The sequence below is a fragment of the Exophiala dermatitidis genome (genome assembly GCF_000230625.1).
Source record: "Exophiala dermatitidis NIH/UT8656 unplaced genomic scaffold supercont1.7, whole genome shotgun sequence".
In the NCBI taxonomy this organism is placed as follows: Eukaryota; Fungi; Ascomycota; class Eurotiomycetes; order Chaetothyriales; family Herpotrichiellaceae; genus Exophiala; species Exophiala dermatitidis.
This window is the reverse complement of record NW_008751652.1, coordinates 1,031,446-1,051,374: the sequence shown is the minus strand read 5'-3', so window position 1 is coordinate 1,051,374 and position 19,929 is coordinate 1,031,446. Positions and strand designations below refer to the sequence as shown.

General features: G+C 52.0%; 7 protein-coding genes across 8 annotated transcripts; 6 read left to right on the top strand and 1 right to left on the bottom strand.

The window, feature by feature from the left end:
• The first annotated feature begins 23 nt into the window (after positions 1-23).
• HMPREF1120_08203 (uncharacterized protein) lies at positions 24-3,415 on the top strand. Its single transcript, XM_009162448.1, has 4 exons — positions 24-843; positions 918-1,704; positions 1,761-1,874; positions 2,032-3,415. Exons 2-3 carry the CDS (start codon positions 950-952, stop codon positions 1,771-1,773), a joined length of 768 nt encoding a protein of 255 aa, XP_009160696.1. The 5' UTR covers positions 24-843; positions 918-949; the 3' UTR covers positions 1,774-1,874; positions 2,032-3,415.
• HMPREF1120_08202 (uncharacterized protein) lies at positions 3,088-6,103 on the bottom strand. Its single transcript, XM_009162447.1, has 4 exons — positions 5,646-6,103; positions 5,004-5,572; positions 4,424-4,925; positions 3,088-4,352 (listed from the first exon to the last, which is right to left on the bottom strand). The coding sequence occupies exons 2-4, from the start codon at positions 5,504-5,506 to the stop codon at positions 3,492-3,494; spliced, it is 1,866 nt and encodes a 621-aa protein (XP_009160695.1). The 5' UTR covers positions 5,507-5,572; positions 5,646-6,103; the 3' UTR covers positions 3,088-3,491.
• Positions 6,104-6,382: 279 nt separating this feature from the next.
• HMPREF1120_08201 (uncharacterized protein) lies at positions 6,383-7,918 on the top strand (the record flags this gene model as incomplete). Its single annotated transcript, XM_009162446.1, has 1 exon — positions 6,383-7,918. One exon carries the CDS (start codon positions 6,383-6,385, stop codon positions 7,916-7,918), a length of 1,536 nt encoding a protein of 511 aa, XP_009160694.1.
• A 647-nt stretch (positions 7,919-8,565) lies between these two features.
• Positions 8,566-10,163, top strand: HMPREF1120_08200 (mitogen-activated protein kinase kinase kinase; the record flags this gene model as incomplete). Its single annotated transcript, XM_009162445.1, has 3 exons — positions 8,566-8,796; positions 8,873-9,914; positions 9,973-10,163. The coding sequence occupies 3 exons, from the start codon at positions 8,566-8,568 to the stop codon at positions 10,161-10,163; spliced, it is 1,464 nt and encodes a 487-aa protein (XP_009160693.1).
• Positions 10,164-10,483: 320 nt separating this feature from the next.
• HMPREF1120_08199 (uncharacterized protein) lies at positions 10,484-14,109 on the top strand. The gene is made up of 2 exons (XM_009162444.1): positions 10,484-13,081; positions 13,132-14,109. The coding sequence occupies exons 1-2, from the start codon at positions 10,738-10,740 to the stop codon at positions 13,773-13,775; spliced, it is 2,988 nt and encodes a 995-aa protein (XP_009160692.1). The 5' UTR covers positions 10,484-10,737; the 3' UTR covers positions 13,776-14,109.
• Positions 14,110-14,275: 166 nt separating this feature from the next.
• On the top strand, positions 14,276-17,010 carry HMPREF1120_08198 (MFS transporter, DHA1 family, multidrug resistance protein). Its single transcript, XM_009162443.1, has 4 exons — positions 14,276-15,359; positions 15,428-15,808; positions 15,910-15,985; positions 16,055-17,010. Exons 1-4 carry the CDS (start codon positions 15,034-15,036, stop codon positions 16,883-16,885), a joined length of 1,614 nt encoding a protein of 537 aa, XP_009160691.1. The 5' UTR covers positions 14,276-15,033; the 3' UTR covers positions 16,886-17,010.
• Positions 17,011-17,402: 392 nt separating this feature from the next.
• HMPREF1120_08197 lies at positions 17,403-19,623 on the top strand. 2 transcript variants are annotated; one of them, XM_009162442.1, is made up of 3 exons: positions 17,403-17,669; positions 17,761-18,149; positions 18,209-19,623. In XM_009162442.1, exon 3 carries the CDS (start codon positions 18,273-18,275, stop codon positions 19,299-19,301), a length of 1,029 nt encoding a protein of 342 aa, XP_009160690.1. In that variant the 5' UTR covers positions 17,403-17,669; positions 17,761-18,149; positions 18,209-18,272; the 3' UTR covers positions 19,302-19,623. The 2 variants fall into 2 exon arrangements, with proteins under 2 accessions (XP_009160690.1, XP_009160689.1); XM_009162441.1 differs by having other exon boundaries at positions 17,759-18,149.
• The last annotated feature ends 306 nt before the right edge of the window (positions 19,624-19,929 follow it).

Sequence of the window (19,929 nt, the reverse complement as noted above, 5' to 3'; positions counted from 1 at the left end):
CCGTTTTCTGGCCATTGATACTACAACCTTGTATACAAAACATACATTGTAGATGCTGGGCGACATCTTACAAGTCACATTTCGTGAGTGTAGACTCTCAGAACAAAGGGCGACACCCAAGAGGCGCTTCGCCGACTACGTTTCCAGCACAGATGGCCTTGGGCTGCGAGGTACTTGGAGGGCCCTCAGCAAGTGATGGTCAACAACCCGATCCTCCATACTCTTGGAAAGGCTGTCAACAGTCGTCGGTCAATGCTTCATTGTCTGGGCTCTTGCCATTCGCTCACCCGAGCAGATCTTGTTCGCCCAGGCATTGTTCCTTTGTCTTCGATCCATAAACCTTGCCATGCGGATGATTTTGCAGTTTCGGTTGGCATTGTCAACCTTTGTATCAACCGCGGTATATTTGGAAGAACAATGCACTCTCTCTCAACGTTGTCATTATGCTTTGTAGGAGGAGTCAAACATCGACCATTGTCAAAAGAGAGCACAAATACATGCGCAAGATGATATTCTATGAGATGTTTCAAGTGTTTCTCGACCAAAATTTCAAATTTGTCGGCCCATCATGTGTACTTACCACAACTATGTAGCTCCTCCACCCTGGCCGGACAGGCGAGAGACAGATTTCTCCTCCATGACACCACTGGAAGGCGTCGAGATCCATCCTCTCTGGCGCCGGGAGGCCTTCCGAAAGTCGGAAGTTGCCGACCTTCTACCGATACCCGAACTAGATCAAAAGGAGCACGAGGTTACACCCGCGCAGTACGAGCGAATGAAACCGGCTTTAAAGCTGGCCACGGTGCTGCTGGGAGCCGTCTTCACCGATCTTGCCAAAGTCAGGTACGGAATGGTGCGGGAGGAGGTCCGCGGCTTTGGGATCGATCGTGTACTAACCGATCACTGGAGAGTTACAGATGAAAAACTACGAAGCTTCGAGCGAGAATTGATGCGCATTGCTCGTTATTACCGCATCACTGTCCACATAGGGGATGGCGGGGATGTAACGGGCGACATCGAACGACCATGCACCAGAACTGAATGCACTGGCAACATAGCCAATTATCCTACATACAACCGCGTCGTTGTGCAAACCGCCCTGTCTACTGATTTGTCCCATTTTCTGACCGTGGACGGCTGGGACGACATTGATGGAGCAGAAAAGTACCGTTGGTACGTCCTTGTGGGGACCACCCTTGTTCACGAACTAGCCCATGCTGTATGGGACCATCGCATGCTACCTGTCGTGGAAGACGAATTTGCACAGCACGGCTGCATCACCCGCGAACTACCGGAGCCAAGGTTCGTATCAAAGGACAGCTTTGCAGAGATTGGCTTTGCCATCGAACATCAGCTTTTCGAAGGGCTGATAGCGTTTGGACACTCTGGAATACCCACCACTGCAGAGGCCATCCTGCCGCCCGACCGCGTTACCCTGACAATCATCGACCATCGTGGACGAGCTACGGCAGTCCATCAACTGACCGCCGACACCATACTTGCGTTCTTCAAGCCGGAGACATGGGTCCAGTCGGAGAACGGTGAGCTTCCAAACTTCAAACTCGACCTTTTACCGAACATCAGACGACCAGGCCCACCTGCACCAACTATCCTATCTGACCCTGTACCGATCCTTCGAGCCCTCAAGCCTGGCAAGCTGAAACCTGTCATTACCGAAATGAATGAGCTGTTCATCACAAAGAGGTAGGTGCTGATATGAGGCGTTTGTGAGCTCTCAGTGAAATGTTTATGACACATAGACAAGGATGTTGAGGACTAGAGAAATTCGTAATGAAACGGTTCACAGTTCCAGGTAAGTTATATAATGGGTTCTTTCCTGTTGATTTGCGCAAGTTAAATTCCGTCCGCAAGATGTAAGTACCTTCTACACCTGCAAATTTCCACTACCTGAACATCCTCCCATTCCCATTCTAGTAAGAACATCCACCGGCGTCTGCCAAAGGCCAGTACATGCTCAAAACCTTCCAGATCCACCTACCGTATGTACTAGTACACTTACAGTTATCCTAGTATCTCCCTTCGCGTCAACATCCAGCATCTGCGCACTGGGAACCTTGTTTGTGCCTTAGTTCCAACTTACCACCGTACACTCTCAACTCCCATTGTCCTTTAACAATACCACACCCCTATACACTCCTTTATTACTTCTGTATTATTCCCCTTTGTTGATCGGCATTGTCCTCTGCTCAACAACGCTGCCCCAGAACCTCCAGCCAGGTTTTGTTGCATCTTTTACCGCCGTGACTAACACGAGTGAGTACTCAAACCCTTGAGGCGACGAGGCAGGCATTTCGTAGCGACCATCTGCCGTCTTTCTCTTTTACCTTCTTTCCGTACCGTACTACCCCAAGCAGAACTCACCCCATCCAGCATTGGAAGTTACAATAACTAGCTTCTCGAGCCACGCCGTTTCTGCACGCCAGTCGCTTGTCTCTTCCGCCAACAGACGTGCAAATCTCCGAGCGAAAGCAGAGCTCAGAAAAATCGTCCATGTCAAGTGCGCAAATTGACTCGAAGCAACATCATCAACCTCTCAAAAATGGCATCGACAGCAGCATCCGCGGTCCCAATATTCATCATTCTAGGCATCCTGCTCCTTATCCTGCCCTGCTCAGCGGTTCTTTTCACCATATTCCGCCGGCGGAAATGGCATCCACGGCGGCAGCCTCAACAACACCACAAATATAGCCGAAACCCAATCATGCAGACTACCACCAGCACCATCAGGTCCACACCTGCTACTACTACTGCAGTCTACTCGAACGGCGGTAGTGCCTCGATTGAGATGCACAATATTGTGCTTCCTCGTCCTCCTCCACCGGCGGCAGCAGCAAGACCAGCAGCAGCGGGCACGCAGCATATACAAGTATCTCATTCATCCTTTGGTCAGTCATTCGAATTGCAACCTGCGCCTGAACCAAGGAGGAAGAAGGACTTGAATCTTACTTTGGATTTATCGCCAAAGACGGATTTCAATTACAATATGATTTAAAGTCCAGACCCTGGAGAACGGTTGAGGCGCCGTTGAACGACCAAAATACAGGTTTACATTCTGTTTATATTTCCTGGGGCCCATTTGTAATGGAAGAGGGAGCTACTAACGGTTGATTGTTTACCTGATCATCCGTGAACGATGAGGATAGCCTTAGTATTACCTAGTTCGCTACGGACCCCAGCCTAAGAGATTGATATTTGGACAAGTTCTCGGCGTGTGAGGAAAAAGCCAAACCGGTCACTGACTCATTGCCTGTTGCGGAGATCGCTATTTGTTGCTAAGATCATTATCTGACATATCTGTTGCCGAGACCGCCATTTGTTGCCGAGACTGTCATCTGTTGCTGAGCTTGCCACCTGTTGCTGAAACTGCCATCTGTTGCTGAAACTGCCATCTGTTGCTGAAACTGCCATCTGTTGCTGAAACTGCTATCTGTTGCTGAAATTGCCAATCCATCCCTAGTCCCGAGGGCTGGTCAAAGTTCTTCAAGATAGCTCCATTCTTCGTCCGTCAATGTCGTGTAATGCTGAAGGTACTCCTTCAGCTGCTGTTTCAACTCGACCTCAACTTTGGCACCAGCACCAGCCTCACCACCGTAGCCCCTGGTGTTGCTCTCGGCCTCTGATCCTTCATCATCCAAGGTTGTTTGAGAGAAGAGATCTTGTACAAAACGATCTCTCGAGATATCTCTGGAGCGGGCCTCCATCATGTTAAAGGAGTCGGGTTCCAAAGACTCCATCATATTAAAGGATTCGGGTTCCAAAGCCTCCATCATGTTAAGGGATTCGTGTTCCAAAGCCTCGCCCTCAGCATCATAGTCGCTGGTGTCGCTCTGAGTCTCTGGTCCTTCGTCGGGGAAGGTTGTTCGATCGTCCATATCTCGTACAGAACGCTCTCTGTGGAGCCCCCTGGAGACCGCGCTCGCCGTTCTACTGGATCTGGATGCCTCAGACATGTCACCTGCTTGTACCCCAAGTGTGCGGTTTGGGAGTGATATCTCATCTGGTAATCGTACCGACTGGGGCGTAGTTCTGCGATCTGGAGAAGGTGGCGCCGGAGACACACGGGCCTGGAGAGGAGCATCAACATCAGCTCCCTCGCGTGACATGTGATCTCTGGATCGGTTGGTGGGTCGTTCATTTTGGCAAAAAGATTTGTATTCATGTCGAGACCGGGGAGTCGAACGTGCCACGCCTTGCCGACTTCCCCGCGGCAGTTGAGCTGGTTCCGGCTCACGTTCCTGGTGTCCTCTCACCCATGTATCCCTTCCCATTTCTTTTGCTTCTTCTGCGGCGGCGAAGGCCCGGTCCTGGTCTTGCCAGTAATAGTAGTGCTCCTTTTCGAACGGTTAATCGTCATCAGTGGATAGTTCCCTTTATTCCTCCGCCTCAGAGTCTGCCGACTTACCAGGTTGGGAAACCTTTCAAAGTACTTGAATTTGACCGTATCGTCGTGGTGATGGAAATGGCGACGCCATTGCATGTAGTGCGCCTGGAGGATCTTATCTCCAGTCTTAGCTCGAATGTCCTGGGTGACCCTCCAATTGTGGTCACCGACTTGTTTGAGCAGCGTCTCCACAAGGCGGCAGTGATCAAAGATTTGCTCGGCTCGCTCGTCGTGCAGGTTCTCGGGAAGGCTCGGGGGCCTGTAGTCGACGACCGTCATGGCCGCCATCGGACGGAGCGGAGCCATAGACTCGACCGGGACCCCGGACGTAGGACGTTCTGCGAGCGACGAGGCGGCTGCAAAGTCGGTGGGTGGGGACAACCCTTGGGACTCGACGGCTGCTGGTCCATCGAGCATGTCCACGTCCTCATGGAATTGTGCCAGCGCCAACGCCTTCTTCTGCTCCGTCCATAACTCATATACCAGAGCGTGTTGGTCTTGCATGACGTCCCAGTCTTCGTGGCTGAACACCCCGGTAAGCAACAAACGCTAACACTGACCAGCATGGGAACTGGGGCTGGTGGACTGCTGGGAGACCTACCGACGAGCTAGAGCCACCAATATCAATCCCTGTAGCATGAGCATAAGCTCGGCCTTGAGATATCCCAATCTCGATTTCAACGCTTTTATTTTTCCCTGCACAAATGGCCACCGCACTTTCGTCCAGAGCCGCCGCATACCGGGCGGCCCTGGGATTTCCGCAGATTTCCGCTTGTCGGCGCTGCTGTCGTCATCGTACTTACCATGGCGATCGATGGCTTCGTTGATTTCGTCGTAGAGACCTTTGCAGTCGTTCATCAATCTCTGCGCTTGGATAATCGTCTCATTTTTAAACAGCCTGGGATCCAAATCTGTATTGATCTGTTCACCGAGAGTCTTTAGCACCGCTCCCGTCCCGGCGATATCGTTGCAGAGAGAATCGATCTCCTTGTTGGCATCCTTGACCTTGCGGCTGAATGTGTACAGATTCACCGATAGCCTGGCACCCAAATCGGCTAGCTGCACCACCCCGGCTGCGATCCCAAGTATTTCAACACCACTCATAGTCGGCCAGCTTAGGCTGGAAATGCTGTCTCAGTTGGGATCTGTGTAAGTATCGACGGCCACAGGCTGATATGAAGTTAGGCCAGGTCAGAAACTTGGGAGAGTACCACACTGGAGTACTAGGGTCGTCCTTCCGTACCTAGGCAGTACAAGAAGCGCCCAGAACAGTTTAGTTAGCACCTAACAAAGAGTCCAGACCGATGCGTCATCCAATATGCAGGAAACCTTCCGTTCCCGGCGCCCAAGCAGTAGGTATGATGCCAGGAGATGCGGCGTCCCGTCCAGCCTCTGTCGATGATACTGTAAACTTGGATCAGGCAGTTTGGCCTTGCACTGCACGGCATACTAAGGAAGCATTGCGGCCGGTCGGCTCCAGCCTGTTACCTTCATCGCTGGAACCCTGGGTCCGTCGCAGAGTCGGAATGGCTTAGTACTTGAGTTTTTCTTGATTCCTTATTCCAAGCGCGCAGTAGTAGCCACTCTTAGAAAGGACACCGTATTATCCAGGAGATGTCGTTGTCTAGGGGCCGGGTGTTCAAGAAGGCTGAGAGAGTTAGGCATCCGGTTACTATGTTGTGCTAGTCTCCTGTTACTAAGTAGTCTTATTAGTACCTAGATAGTCTTAAGTAGCACTAGCTACACTAGTGTGTACTACTACAACGTTGTAGTTGCGTGGCGGCCAATTGTTGTTCCGTGGTTCTTCTCCGGCTTCGGGCACGCCTCTTAAAGCCTCGACATCACTGTCCTATATTCTAATCAGATACAATACCATCTCGTCTTTGACGTTTTGTGATGATGCTGGCACCTTGCTGTGCATACCTGTATTTGTCCAAAGGTGCAAACCGGTTTTGACTTTCTCTCAGTGCTCACCTATCAATGGCACGGCCGACAAAGCAGACTCGGAAACGAAAATGGGCTCCGAAAGTAAGGTCCGGTTGCAAAACGTGCAAGATCCGACGGAAACGCTGCGATGAAACGAAGCCAGTCTGCATGAGATGCGTCCAGGGAGGATACAAGTGTGATGGCTACGACGCCGCCTCAACCACCCCAAAACCTCGGCAGCGTGATCAGCAACCCAGCTGTAGCGGTATGGCCCAAGTATCGCTATGCACCGAGGCTGCTGGGAGTTCTTCCAGGAATACAGATATCAATGACATGCAATTGTCTATTATTGGCGCGGCTCATGATGTGGGCGGCTTTTTAAACGAACCTTCTAATCCCCTTTCGACTGATATCGACGGCCGCTATTCAACCTTCTTCCATCGCATCGTCGTACCGGTTCTCTCGACTACAAGACAATGGCATTCCTTCTGGTCAATGATCGTTCCTCAAGCTAGCTGGGATAACCACTGCCTTCATCATGCCATGGTCGCGCTGGCAGCGACTTACGAAGCGAAGACCGCAAAAATTGATCGCAGCGATCTAATAGCATCTAGAGTCAGCCTTGCCATCCGGAGCTTCTCGACCCAGCCTGTCTCGCCAGACGTTGCGCTGATCTTCTGCCGCTTACTTTCTTCCATGGCGCAAAGTACAGGCGACTGGCAGTCCGCGGTGCTGCATTTGCGAAGTGGGTCCAAAATCCTCAAAGAAGCAGCCCACACCTATCAAGCGACGTCAGATATCGCCAAACTGTTGGCTCCAGTCTTTTTGGGTGTTTCAACGAGCATCGACATTGATTCGGACTGTCTGAACAATGTGCCACAAACCAAGAAACGTCATTTCGTGGAGCTCACGCATCTCTATGCCCGTTACGGAGGCTTACTACGTCTTCTAAATCGGGAGCAGTGGAGGAGTATCGAGATGTCTACCACATCCTTCATACTGATATCCTGGAGCATAATGACTCAAGCAATGGCTTCCATCGCATACCCGGATGTGTTGGTGTCGTCTCCTGGCAACGCCCTTAGGTCGCCTGCAGAAGTCAAAAGTCAATTGCTCGAGTCTGGGCAACTGTTATCTTTTCAATCACTCCAGTCAGTCGCAGCAATTTTGCTGGAAGATCTCTCGTGCTGTGTTGCACAGCCTGACTCAGGCAACTATGTCCCCAAAGATTTCAAACATCGTCTCCAATGTTTTACCGAGAACTTCCTGGTCCAGGCTGCAGAAATTCAGCCTAATATGGCAGCAGGAACATTTTGGCCCGAAGGACCGGAAGCTGGATGCTCGATAACTTGTTTAATACGAGGTGACAAGATGACCACCAGCGAACGAGGTTCAGCTGGCGTTGGCGCATTCGGGGAAACTGTCCATCGCGTCAGTACCCAGGTCGACCATTCCTCAATCCCAGAACGCCAACAGTGGTACAACGAGTACGTGTGTCCTTACAGGAGCGGCTTCATACCGGCGTTTCTGGGTCCTTCTTTTACTCTTACTCGAGGTGGACGATTATTCAGCAGAGCGTCCAGCATCTGATAGCCACCACACGCTACTAATGAGCATGAGTTCAAAGTCGCAGCTTTGGCGTGCAAAACTCCATTGGACCCAGAATGCTAGTTCCACTGCCTATCCGTCACTGGCAACAAAGGGCAAATCCAGGATTTGTGGGGACGTGTTCCTTGAGAACACGATCAAAATGTCGGTTCTTGAACGCAACCTGGACGTACGCTGCAGCCAATCACATTGCTCGGTCGGGGCTCCATGCTCCACAGCCTGACAGCAAGGCACCCTTCTCAGCGAACGTCTTCAGTGAGCAGGCCGATCACGGCATCTTATCAGATCAATCACCATTCTCTTCGGGCTGTTCTTCTCCATTTTGGATGTCGCCCCATGCAAAGATCAATGGTTGACACCATCAACAATCTCACCTCCCAGACCCTGCCTCTTTGTGGAGGCAGGGCCCGGGTGGACGCCAATGAACGGAAACAAGATATTGAGGCTCTGCCTCGCCGTTGCTTCGATATGTTCGTACGCCATGTCGAATCAGAAGATGGCTCCAGGCAAGTTTGGTCGGGTCTGTTTTTACTTCGAAGGCTCAGCTACGAGATAAACTGTTCCACACGACCTACTCTCAACATTGTCCATCTGGATCGTCCTTTGCAAGCATTATCATGCAAAAGAAGATGGCCGATAATAGAGAGCATGAATGCCAGGAGAAGGCTGTCAAAGTCGAACTAGGCGGTGACCCTCAATTGAGCACTGCTGATATCTCACCTCCCGCAACCGACGACGACATCAACCAATACCTAGTCAGGTTCGACGAAGCTTTTCACTGCGGAAACCCGCAAGATTGGTCTCTGGCCAGAAAGTGGGCGGTGACGAGTGTGCTCTCTGTGACGGGGTTCAACCGCATCGTATGTTGTCCTGCTCCGGCTGTGTTCACAGAAGCAAATAGGACTGTCGACGCCTGCTGACATCTGACATCTACAGTTGGTCTCGACTATCATGGCGCCAGCGCTCTCCTCTATCGCGGTGGAATTCCACATGAACCAAGTGGAGTCGGTCATGGGTCTCTCTGCCTACCTTCTCGCTACGGCCTTTGGGCCTCTAGTCATTGGTCCTCTTTCCGAACTCTATGGTCGTCAGCCTGTCCTGCACACAACCAACGTTTGGTTCTTGCTTTGGAACGTTGTGTGCGGTTTTGCGCCAAACAAGGGTGTGTTGATTGCGGCACGATTCCTGTCTGGTTTCGGGGCCAGCGCAGTTTACGTTCTCGCGAGCGGTGTTCTTGGAGATGTTTGGCGTGCCGATCAACGAGGCCGATCCCTTGGGCTATACAACCTTCTACCCCTTCTCGCGGCATCAGTGGGACCGATTCTGGGTGGCATCATCACGCAAGCAACGACGTGGCAGTGGATATTCTGGTCGACTTCCATGGTACAAGGTGCCATGATCATATTCTCCATCCTGCTCTTTAGGGCGACGTACGCGCCATTGATCCTCCGGAAGAGAGCGCGACAGCTGCGCACAAGCACTGGAGAACAACGTTACCATTCTGCGACTGAAAAGCTTACTGAGGGCCGGACCGCTACCTGGATCTTGCGTCGAAGCCTGACTCGGCCTATGCGTCTGCTCGCATCTCACCCCATTGTCCAAATCCAGGCCGTGGTCTCGGGTTTCAGCTATGGGATCACCTATCTTTTGATTTCCATTTATTCGGACCTCTGGAAGACGAGGTACCACGAATCAACAGCCACCAGTGGCATCCACTACATTGCCATGTGCTTGGGAGAAATATGCAGTGCGCTTATTGCAGGGACACTTATGGATGTCACCTATCGCAGACTCCAGGCCAAGGCTGGAGGTGAGGGCAGACCGGAGGGAGTATCGCCTTCCCCTAATGATTCCGGCCTCATTGCTCATCTTGGGGGGCTTTCTCATGTTCGGCTGGGCTGCCCAGGCCTGCACATTCTGGCTGGTCGTCGACATCGGGAGCGCAGTCTTGTCCTTCGGCTTCAGTGTCTGCAGCCAGGTGATTATGGCATATGTCATCGACGCGTATGCGGATCACAACAGCTCAGCCCAGGCAGGCGCTCAATTGGTGCGCAGTCTCACCGCGTTCGGCTTCCCACTGTTCGCGCCAAGTATGTATGAGGCGATCGGGTATGGCTGGGGCAATACACTACTTGCGCTGGTGGCTGTAACGCTCTGCTTACCCACGCCGTTCGTGCTCTGGCGGTATGGCTGCCAGCTGCGGGAGAGGGCCAGAGACAGCTTCTGAGCGGGTGCGAATGACGATGCATTGGAAGGGATAGACCGCTCTTCACCTGCTAGCCATAGTCCCCGTAAAGAAGTCTGTCTGATTGAAACACTCCTCGTGATAATAGAATTGAAGCTTTAAGATATCAAGTGTTAATCCCAGTGCATTATTAGCCCCTTTTGCATGTCTCGAAGTGGCATCTTTGGCCGCCAAGCGGGACAGGGAAGCGTTAGACTAGTACTAGCGATAAACTTGGGCGTCTGACAAAGCTCCCGGGCGCTTTACGGCAACTTATACTGTGCTGCGGCTGTCAGACGGGGCTATTTTTGTTGAAGTTGACACTTCTCTCCAACTTGTCTGATGTTCCAGCGAATTTGTCCAACAAAGGTGTCAATACTGTAACACAATTAATAGCATCTTGTCGCGCTTCTTGTAGATACAACGGCCTTTGACAGGTGGGCTTTGACCCTTTCCTCCAGATTTCCCAAAGGAAAACGAGGCGACGCAACGCGACGGGACTTAACTGCTCACCATAATCGGCATGGAGCGCAGACTGACTGTCCGCTGATCTGAACGGTTCTTGCAACAACAAACAATGGCGCAGTACGGTGCGCCCTATGGGGGAAGCGGGCAGCCATATCAGACTCAGCAGGACCCACGCTCGAATAGCCCTTGGGCTCAGACAAACCAGCCTCACTTTCCTCCCTCTGTCAGCCCGCAGCCGGGATATCAATACCAAGGGCCAAATGCGAACAATCCACAGGTGTACGGCAATGTGCAACACCTGCCTTACTCCGGGCAAGTGCCTGTCCCAGGACCTTCACCCTTACCGCAAGATGCTGTGAACGGGCTTGCTGCACAAATGGGAGGGCTAGACATGGGGGCGGCACCACCGGTCAGATCTCACAGGAAAAAAGAGAGGCATGCATACCATGATATAGGGGCAGCGCCAGCTTCCTCTTTGGTCACAGATGGCGGGATATCAGGCACTGTTGGAGGGCCACAGTCGCTGAATGCTGGACCGCAAGCCGGACCAGGTGTTCCAGGTCTTCCGCCGCAAGCACCTCTGATGAATGCGACAGATAGGTTACGAATGGGCGAGGAGGCTGTGACGACACAAGGCCGGGTCGATCCAGAGCAGATACCCAGTGTGGCCCGGTCAAGAGACGTTGCGACGCAGTACTACCAGCTAAACGTCTATCCAACCATGGAGAAGCATCTGCCACCTCCAGCGGCTGTACCATTTACAGCCATCGACCAGGGAAATTCGTCTCCCAAGTTCGCACGACTCACACTCAACAATATTCCTTCTACGGCCGAATCACTGGCGTCGACTGGTCTACCGCTTGGATTGGTCCTGCAGCCATTTGCCCCTTTGCAGGAGGGGGAGCAAGCAATCCCTGTTCTCGATTTTGGCGAGGCCGGGCCACCTCGATGCAGGCGGTGTAGGACGTACGTCAACCCATTCATGATATTTAGGGCCGGTGGGAGCAAACTTGTATGCAACATGTGCAATTTCCCCAACGATGTGCCGCCAGAATACTTCGCACCCACAGACGTATCTGGTGTACGCGTGGATCGTTTACAACGCCCTGAACTTATGATGGGGACGGTGGAATTCCTGGTACCCAAAGAGTACTACACGCGGGAGCCCATGCCTATGCGGTGGCTATTCCTCATCGATGTCACGCAGGAGGCGATTAACCGTGGGTTTCTTGAGTCGGTATGCGAGGGTATCTTGCACGCGCTATACGGTCGCAACGGGGAAGATGGTACCGAAGAGGAGACAGACACTCCTCCGACACTCCCAGCCGGGGCAAAAGTTGGCATCGTAACATATGACAAGGAGATCCAGTTCTACAACCTCACTCCTGGACTAGCAACTGCGCAAATGATGGTGATGACAGATCTGGAAGATCCTTTTGTTCCACTGGCGGAGGGACTGTTTGTCGATCCACTAGAGTCAAAAGCCGTCATTACCTCGCTTCTCAAGTCGATACCAACCATGTTCTCCACCGTCAAGAACCCTGAACCAGCTCTGCTACCAACACTGAACGCCGCATTGGCCGCGCTGACCTCCACGGGCGGCAAGATCATCTGTTCGCTGTCGACATTGCCAACCTGGGGTCCAGGGAGACTCCACCTTCGAGATGACGGCAAAGGCCGTGATACAGATGCCGAAAGAAGATTGTTCACAACCGAACATCCAGGCTGGAAGAAAACAGCTGGTGCAATGGTTACTGCAGGCATCGGCGTCGACTTTTTCCTTGCAGCGCCCGGTGGTGGTTACATGGATGTTGCAACGATTGGCCATATGTCTCGGTTGACCGGTGGAGAAATGTTTTATTATCCTAATTTTGTGTCGCCACGAGACTCATTGAAAGTCCAAACCGAGATTGCGCACTCCCTACACCGAGAAACAGGTTATCAGGCCCTGATGAAGGTGAGATGCTCTAATGGTTTGCAAGTATCGTCGTACTATGGCTCTTTCCTCCAGCACACGTTCGGCGCAGATCTGGAGATTGGTACTATTGACGCCGATAAAGCGATTGGTGTTACCTTCTCTTACGACGGCAAATTGGATGCCAAATTGGACGCTCATTTCCAAGCTGCTCTGCTTTATACATCTGCCACGGGGCAAAGAAAAGTGAGATGTATCAATGTGGTTGCAGGAGTCAACGAGGCCGCAGCCGAGACCATGCGCACAGTTGATCAAGACGCCGTTGTCAACATTATCGCCAAGGAGGCATCGCAAAAGCTCCCGGAGAGGTCACTCAAAGATATTCGGGCCAATATCACGGAGAAGACGATCGACATACTCGCTGGGTATCGGAAGAATTTCTCGGGATCGCACCCGCCTGGACAGCTGGTCTTGCCAGAGCACCTCAAAGAGTTCGCCATGTATACACTGGCGTTGATAAAGAGCCGAGCATTCAAGGGTGAGTCGTACCTGCGATTTGCTTTTGGTATATTACTAACTGATTTTTAGGTGGTGTCGAACCCACGGATCGTCGCGTTCACTCAGCTCGCATGATGAGGTCTTCTGGGGTAACTGAAACCGCACTGTATCTGTACCCTCGAATCTACGCTCTCCACAATTTGAATCCCGAAGATTGTTTCGCCAACCCGGAGACGATGCAACTGGTGGTTCCTCCCACTGTTCGAGCGTCATTTGCCCGAGTCGAGGAAGGCGGGGTATATCTGGTGGATAATGGCCAGATTGTGCTGATTTGGTTTCATGCCCAAGTTTCGCCGAATCTGTTGGAAGACTTGTTTGGACCCGGGGTGACCAGCTTGCAGCACCTGGATCCAATGATGAATGAGCTTCCTGCTCTGGAGACTCACCTCAACGCGCAGGTCCGCAACTTGCTGCAATACGTCTCGACGGTGCGCGGCAGCAAAGCGGCCACTTTTACTCTGGCAAGACAAGGACTCGACGGTTCTGAGTTCGAGTACGCCCGTATGCTGGTGGAAGACCGCAACAATGAGGCTCAGAGCTATGTCGATTGGCTGGTGCACATTCATCGAGCCATTCAAATGGAGCTGAGTGGACAGCGGAAAAAGGAAGACACGGGCGACCACGAGGGCATCCTGAATAGCTTGACGGGGCTCAAGGCGCCGTATTGGACATGAGGTGTGAAAATAGTTGTAGGCACGAACACAACATATTGCATTGCCATTGGCGTGGTGCGGCATGGACATGTATTGTACCTACTACATAGGTACGTACGACATGCCCATCATGATGTCCAAAAAATACCTTTGGACCACAAGAGTGAAAATGAATAGGCTCGAGTCGCCTCGTCCTGTTCATATATATCGACGAGCAACGGCTTGATTTTATTCAGTCAGCAGGACGTACCGTAATACTGTAGTAGATGCACGACGAAACTGGTCAAGTATCATCGTCGTGTACAACAATGTTGTAATGATCCGTACAAGAATCCAATATCTGTCTGTCCCCAAGTCCCAGGAACCTCGGTTGCAGCAATATACACCTACCTTACAGTAACTCAGGGGGTCGGAAGCGGAAGCGGAAGCGGAAGCGGAAGCGGAAGCGGAAGAAACTCTGCCGCTTGGTCCCCCCTTTCATGTCATGTCTGGATGAGTACAGGTTTGCCTACCTCTACTACTAGTACTACCCTACCTAACAAGGTACAACAGTATGACTCACACCGTACGCTGTACAATGTTGTAGTGCAGGTCAGTTATGCAATTGTGCAGGGCAGATGTCAGGGGTCCTTCTTGGATCACTGCACTGACTGGTACGGCAAATCCAGAATCCATAGTAAGAACGAATTCTATGATCAATCGAATCGCTGCCCGTGCAACCAGGACGAGAGGCAACTCCCGTGTGCCGGGTGTGCCGTATTAACCGGATCGTTGGCGTCAGACAAAAAGGCCTTTTTGCTTTCGAAACGCCGGGAACCTGGACGGGGATATCCCTGGGCACCTGCAGTCAATACCTTATCCGCTACGGTTAATTTCATGGTCTGACCATACATAATATTCAACCCACCCCATAACCACGAGGGTAAGGTACCTGGGACTGCGCTGAAGCCTCCACTCATACCGAACGACTTGCATTGTCGTTCGTTTTCAGCCGGCGGGGCGAGCGAAATGTGGTGCTAAAGAATAAATACAATGACAGGGGAGGCATGGCATGGGTTTATAGGGAAATGCCATCCTACCTCGAGTATTTTGTGGCCGCTTCTTTTTATACTAGGGATTGCACTGGACAAAACTGGGGGGTGCCAGTGCTGTGTGCATTTTTGGTTCTTTTTCTGTTTCGGGTTCTGAAGTTCCACGCCGCTGCTATTATCATTTTCTTCTACGCTGAAGACAAGAGCTACGAGGTTGAGGCTCCTTATCACGCCGATTTGGTTACACAATGGGCACCGAGGAAAAAGAACAGTCAGTGGCGGTTGGAGTAGTCAAGAATGGAACCAAAACAGAGTCTAGGCGCCGGTCGACATCCAGTAGTGTGGAAACGATAGACGACACTGACGCCCGCGACCACGGGGGCGGTCAGCCAGCCGATCTTGAAAAGGCCTTTTCCAAGAACGAGGACAACGATGTCGGAGTGACTGTTACGGTAACGGCGGACCCGAATGTCGTCGATTGGGATGGCCCTGATGACCCTGAGAATCCATTGAACTGGACGCCGAGGAGGAAGTGGTTCAATATCCTTTTGTTGGCGGTCATGACGACGTTAACGTAAGTACTTGACATCTTCTTTTACTTCGAGTGTGTGTACGTGTACCTGCGACTGACCGTGTTGCCAGTCCACTCGCTTCTTCAATGTTTGCTCCCGGAGTTCCTCAGGTGATGAAGGAATTCCATTCGACCAACAACGACCTCGGGTCCTTTGTGGTTTCGGTCTTTGTCCTGGGCTATGCCTTTGGGCCTTTGCTCATTGCCCCGCTAAGCGAGGTGTATGGTCGTCTGCCGATCTACCATACCAATACGTTTTTGTTCCTCGTTTTCAGTATTGCCTGTGCCAGGTCGACTAGCCTTGGGATGTTGATTGGGTTTCGGTTCCTCGCTGGCGTTGCCGGATCGTGTCCTTTGACTGTAGGTTCGGGGTCTATTGCCGACACGTTTCGACAGGAGGAGCGCGGCAAGGCCATGTCGGTGTGGACATTTCCTATCTTGTTTGGACCTACGTGAGTGTGTCCGTTTTTGTGTTTTATGGCAACGCAATGCCCAAGGCCGTCCTGTCCGCTGTTTTGGTTCTGCATGGGGCCGACGTTTGACATTCCCACAGGCTCGGACCCGTCATTGGATCGTATCTGTCTGCAGCGAGCGGCTGGCGATGGGATTTCTACCTGGTTGCTATCTGCGTAAGTTGTGTAGATGTTTTGCGGTACTGTTACCGGGTGAGTTTAAGATGGCTGACATTCCAGGTGCAGGCGGGCGTGTTGTTTGTAGCGGCACTGATATTCCAGCGCGAAACGTATCCGCTGGTCGTTCTCGAACGAAAAGCCAGACGACTGCGAAAACAGACGGGCAATGAAAAGCTCCGCTCGGCGTTGGGATCCACAAGGTCCCCGGGCCAACTATTGATGTTGTCCATTGTCCGACCGCTAAAGATGCTGTTCTTGTCGCCCATCGTGTTCGGCCTCTCTCTCTACCACAGCGTGACCTATGGATATTTATATATTCTGTTCACGACGCTCACCACGGTTTTCGAAGGCCAGTACGGCATCAGTGCCAGCAATGTCGGTCTGACCTATCTCGGCATGGGGGTAGGCCAATTTGCTGGTCTTGTTCTCTTTGGCATCTTCTCGGACAAACTCATTCAGAGGAAAGGCAAAGCCAAGGGCGGAGAGTTGAAGCCGGAATACCGGCTCCCGCTTTTGTGGCCCGGTGCCGTTGCTCTCCCTGTAGGCCTGATCCTGTATGGCTGGACCGCCCAGTACAAGGTGCATTGGATTGTGCCGATTATAGCCACCACTCTGTTGGGCGGCGCCACCACTTTCTGCTTCATGCCCATCGGTGTCTATTTGGTCGACGCCTACACTTCCTACGCCGCCAGTGCTATGGCGGCGAACACGGTGCTCCGCAGCATCGGCGGCGCTTTCTTGCCCCTGGCTGGCCCGCGGATGTATGCCGCCTTGAAATTGGGCTGGGGGAATACTTTGCTCGCTTTCATGGCGATAGCATTGACCCCGATGATTTGGTTGTTCACCAGATATGGAGAGAGGTTACGAACGCATCCGAAGTTGCGCTTGAATCTCTAGTTACATACATATTGCATTGTGTACATCTCGGATAAAAGCTGGGACCTTGCCGGTGGACACATATCGGGATACGTTGGTCCACGTACAGTTCGACTTGAAACAAATTATACGAAGCGTTGTACCAGTTCTATTTTTCTTTTGTGCCAACGCACTGTGACCAGGTATCTAATATCTACCTATCGGCGACACTGTACTTCTCTTGCCACACAGCGGTAGTTGTGCTTGATATGGACTGCTTGCCTACTACTAGTAGTCGTTCAAGTTGTTGGATTGAATGTTGCTGCCGAGGCTGAACTGCCGGTCACGTGAAATAAATCCTATTCGCTGCCGATGATGTGATTCTTCCTTTGCGGCGATTGAAATAAAGCCGTCTCGTCTGACAGAGCACTACTGGACTTGGTTACGCAAATGTGTCTGTTTCTCGAGGACCAGCTTTTGTCAGACAACAACAATCGACCTGTCAAGCGAACTTCAATCGCAGATTTATGTCCCCGGGTCGTTCAGGACGTGGGCCCACCCTTGGTAGACGTCCTGCCAGTGACTCAAACGGTTGTATGTTCAACAGTGTCGACTCAAAAGGCCAAAGCCATATAGAAGAACTGCCAACCCCAAGACCAATGTCCTTGACCTGATATCTCGTCTGTGTTTTTGTACTTTTTTTTTCTTGAGATACCCAATTTCCTTGTCTCATTGACGACGGGTTTCCTGACCCAACCAGTCCTATCACAACTCATAATGGTTTCTCTAGAGACAAACGGCGACAGCCATTCGACCTCGAAACTCCGTCAGTGTTCCCCTACCCTGTGTTTGCATATTTGAGGCCGATCTACCTCTCGCGATTTTCTTTTTTTGGACGGCTACTAAATCCCGTAGAGATTGTCAAAGAGCAACCTGAAAACCCGTTCGCCCGACTCGTTCCCGACCAACAGTTCGCCATTATCCCCTCCTTTACTCTCGAATCCGGCGCAGTGCTCAAAAATGCCCCGGTCGCCTTTACTACACGAGGCCAGCTCTCGGAAAACAAAGACAATTGTCTGGTCATATGCCATGCCCTGAGCGGCAGCGCAGATGTCGCGGACTGGTGGGGTCCATTGCTGGGCGGACCAGGGCGGGCTTTCGATGTCACAAGATTCTTTATTGTTTGTTTGAACAGTCTGGGCAGTCCCTATGGAAGTGCCAGCCCGGTCACATACAAAGATGGCGATCCTGCCGAGGGAAGATACGGCCCGGAATTTCCTCTGACGACGATAAGAGACGATGTAAAGTAAGATATACCCTGTTTGGTATGTGTGAGTGTGTGAGGGATACTAATTGTGGCAACAGTATTCATAAAATTGTCCTGGACCATCTCGGGGTGCGGCAGATTGCTTGCGTCGTGGGCGGGTCCATGGGAGGCATGCTTGCGCTGGAATATGCATATTTCGGCAAGGACTACGTGCGGTCAATCGCCCCGATTGCGACATCGCCAACCCACAGTGCATGGGGCATCAGCTGGGGTGAAGCGCAACGTCAAGCGATCTATTCGGATCCCAAGTACGAGGATGGATACTATTCATTCGACGACCCTCCGGCGGCCGGGCTGGGTGCGGCTCGCATGTCTGCTCTCCTCACGTATCGCAGCAGAGACTCGTTCGAGGCGCGATTCGGCCGAAACACACCGGACCTGTCGAAGCAGCCGTCGATCAATCAAGGGAATGCCAGTCCTCCACAGGCGCAAAATGAGCATTGGACCATTCACAACGACGGCAACAAGCGAGCCAAGGGCCCGCGTGAGTCCCGTCCTGCGTCTCGCAGTGGCACTGTGTCCGAGTCGCAGTCGCAGGCCGAATCGCCCACGTCGCAACAACCGCCGGCCATGACTTTCCAGGATCCCCAATTCAACGGCACGACAGAGTTCACGGTTCCGGTCCCGGTCGTCAACCGGAATAATGCGCGGCCGACCACCCATTACTTTTCCGCCCAGTCGTACCTCCGGTACCAGGGCAACAAGTTTGTCACGCGGTTCGATGCCAATTGTTATATTGCTATCACGCGGAAACTCGACACCCACGACGTTTCGAGGAACCGCGCCCCGAGTGTCAAGGAAGCCTTGGGCATGATCGAACAGCCAGCGCTAGTCCTGGGTATTGAGTCTGACGGTCTCTTCACGTTCGCGGAGCAGGAGAAGATCGCCGAGGGGATTCCCAACTCGAGGCTCGGCAAAATCGACAGCCCGGAAGGCCATGATGCTTTTCTGTTACAGTTCGAACAGGTCAACAACTATCTGCTCTCTTTCTTCCGCGAAGTCCTTCCCGACATCATGAACAAACCTGGCGTCGGCAGTGATGAAAACGGACAGGTTGTCGATGGCGTGGGTCAGTTGACCAAGAGCAGTACGTTTGGAGAGGCAGAGGTTGGCGACTTGACTGCTTGGTGAAGAAAGAAAGGTGAGGAGGGTTGGGGCAAGACTTTATGAGCGTCAAGTTCTGTTCTTGACATGAAGGGGGTCGAAAAAACCAGTTCAACTCTGGTAATGACCTAATGTGCACCATGACTATGTTACATTGCACAAAAAAGCGAGCTGTATATACGATTGTATCGTTGTCGTCGGCCGGGTTGGCCGCATTCACAAGATACCCCTGAGCAAGGTTGGAATGGGATGAGTCGTTAGAGGAGCTGTAATGTATATATCCTTTACAATGGTGACGAGTAGCCTTGGAAACTGGACAAGGATGAATGAACATATCAAAATTTGCCAAGTTGATGGCTTCTTGGACCATATTCGGAACTTCAAGTTGTGACGGAGAATGGATGTTTGTCCGGGCTTTCCTTTTTCGCGAGGTGGGTAAGGCCTCAGGCAGCACACGTCTATAAGGTGTACTTCATGACCTAATGCGTATCCAATGTGAATGTATACTAGCGGAGCATTATCTGCCTTGAGGGGCCGCAGGTCAAGAAAGGCAGCACTGTATGATAGTGCTATGTTAAGATAATGCTTGGTGATAAGCTTCAGGGCCATGAAGCCTTAATGGGCTTAAGCAGGCTTGTCACCTTGATTTCCACTG

Coding starts and splice junctions, on each gene's coding strand:
- HMPREF1120_08197 (XM_009162441.1), top strand. CDS start 17,621: ATGGTTTCTCTAGAGACAAACGGCGACAGCCATTCGACCTCGAAACTC. Junction 17,670..17,758: donor CCATTCGACCTCGAAACTCC/GTCAGTGTTCCC, acceptor TAAATCCCGTAG/AGATTGTCAAAGAGCAACCT. Junction 18,150..18,208: donor ACGATAAGAGACGATGTAAA/GTAAGATATACC, acceptor TTGTGGCAACAG/TATTCATAAAATTGTCCTGG.
- HMPREF1120_08199 (XM_009162444.1), top strand. CDS start 10,738: ATGGCGCAGTACGGTGCGCCCTATGGGGGAAGCGGGCAGCCATATCAG. Junction 13,082..13,131: donor AAAGAGCCGAGCATTCAAGG/GTGAGTCGTACC, acceptor ACTGATTTTTAG/GTGGTGTCGAACCCACGGAT.
- HMPREF1120_08203 (XM_009162448.1), top strand. CDS start 950: ATGCGCATTGCTCGTTATTACCGCATCACTGTCCACATAGGGGATGGC.
- HMPREF1120_08198 (XM_009162443.1), top strand. CDS start 15,034: ATGGGCACCGAGGAAAAAGAACAGTCAGTGGCGGTTGGAGTAGTCAAG. Junction 15,809..15,909: donor CCTATCTTGTTTGGACCTAC/GTGAGTGTGTCC, acceptor ACATTCCCACAG/GCTCGGACCCGTCATTGGAT. Junction 15,986..16,054: donor TCTACCTGGTTGCTATCTGC/GTAAGTTGTGTA, acceptor TTCCAGGTGCAG/GCGGGCGTGTTGTTTGTAGC.
- HMPREF1120_08202 (XM_009162447.1), bottom strand. CDS start 5,506: ATGAGTGGTGTTGAAATACTTGGGATCGCAGCCGGGGTGGTGCAGCTA. Junction 4,926..5,003: donor TTGGTGGCTCTAGCTCGTCG/GTAGGTCTCCCA, acceptor CGGGGTGTTCAG/CCACGAAGACTGGGACGTCA. Junction 4,353..4,423: donor TTGAAAGGTTTCCCAACCTG/GTAAGTCGGCAG, acceptor CCGTTCGAAAAG/GAGCACTACTATTACTGGCA.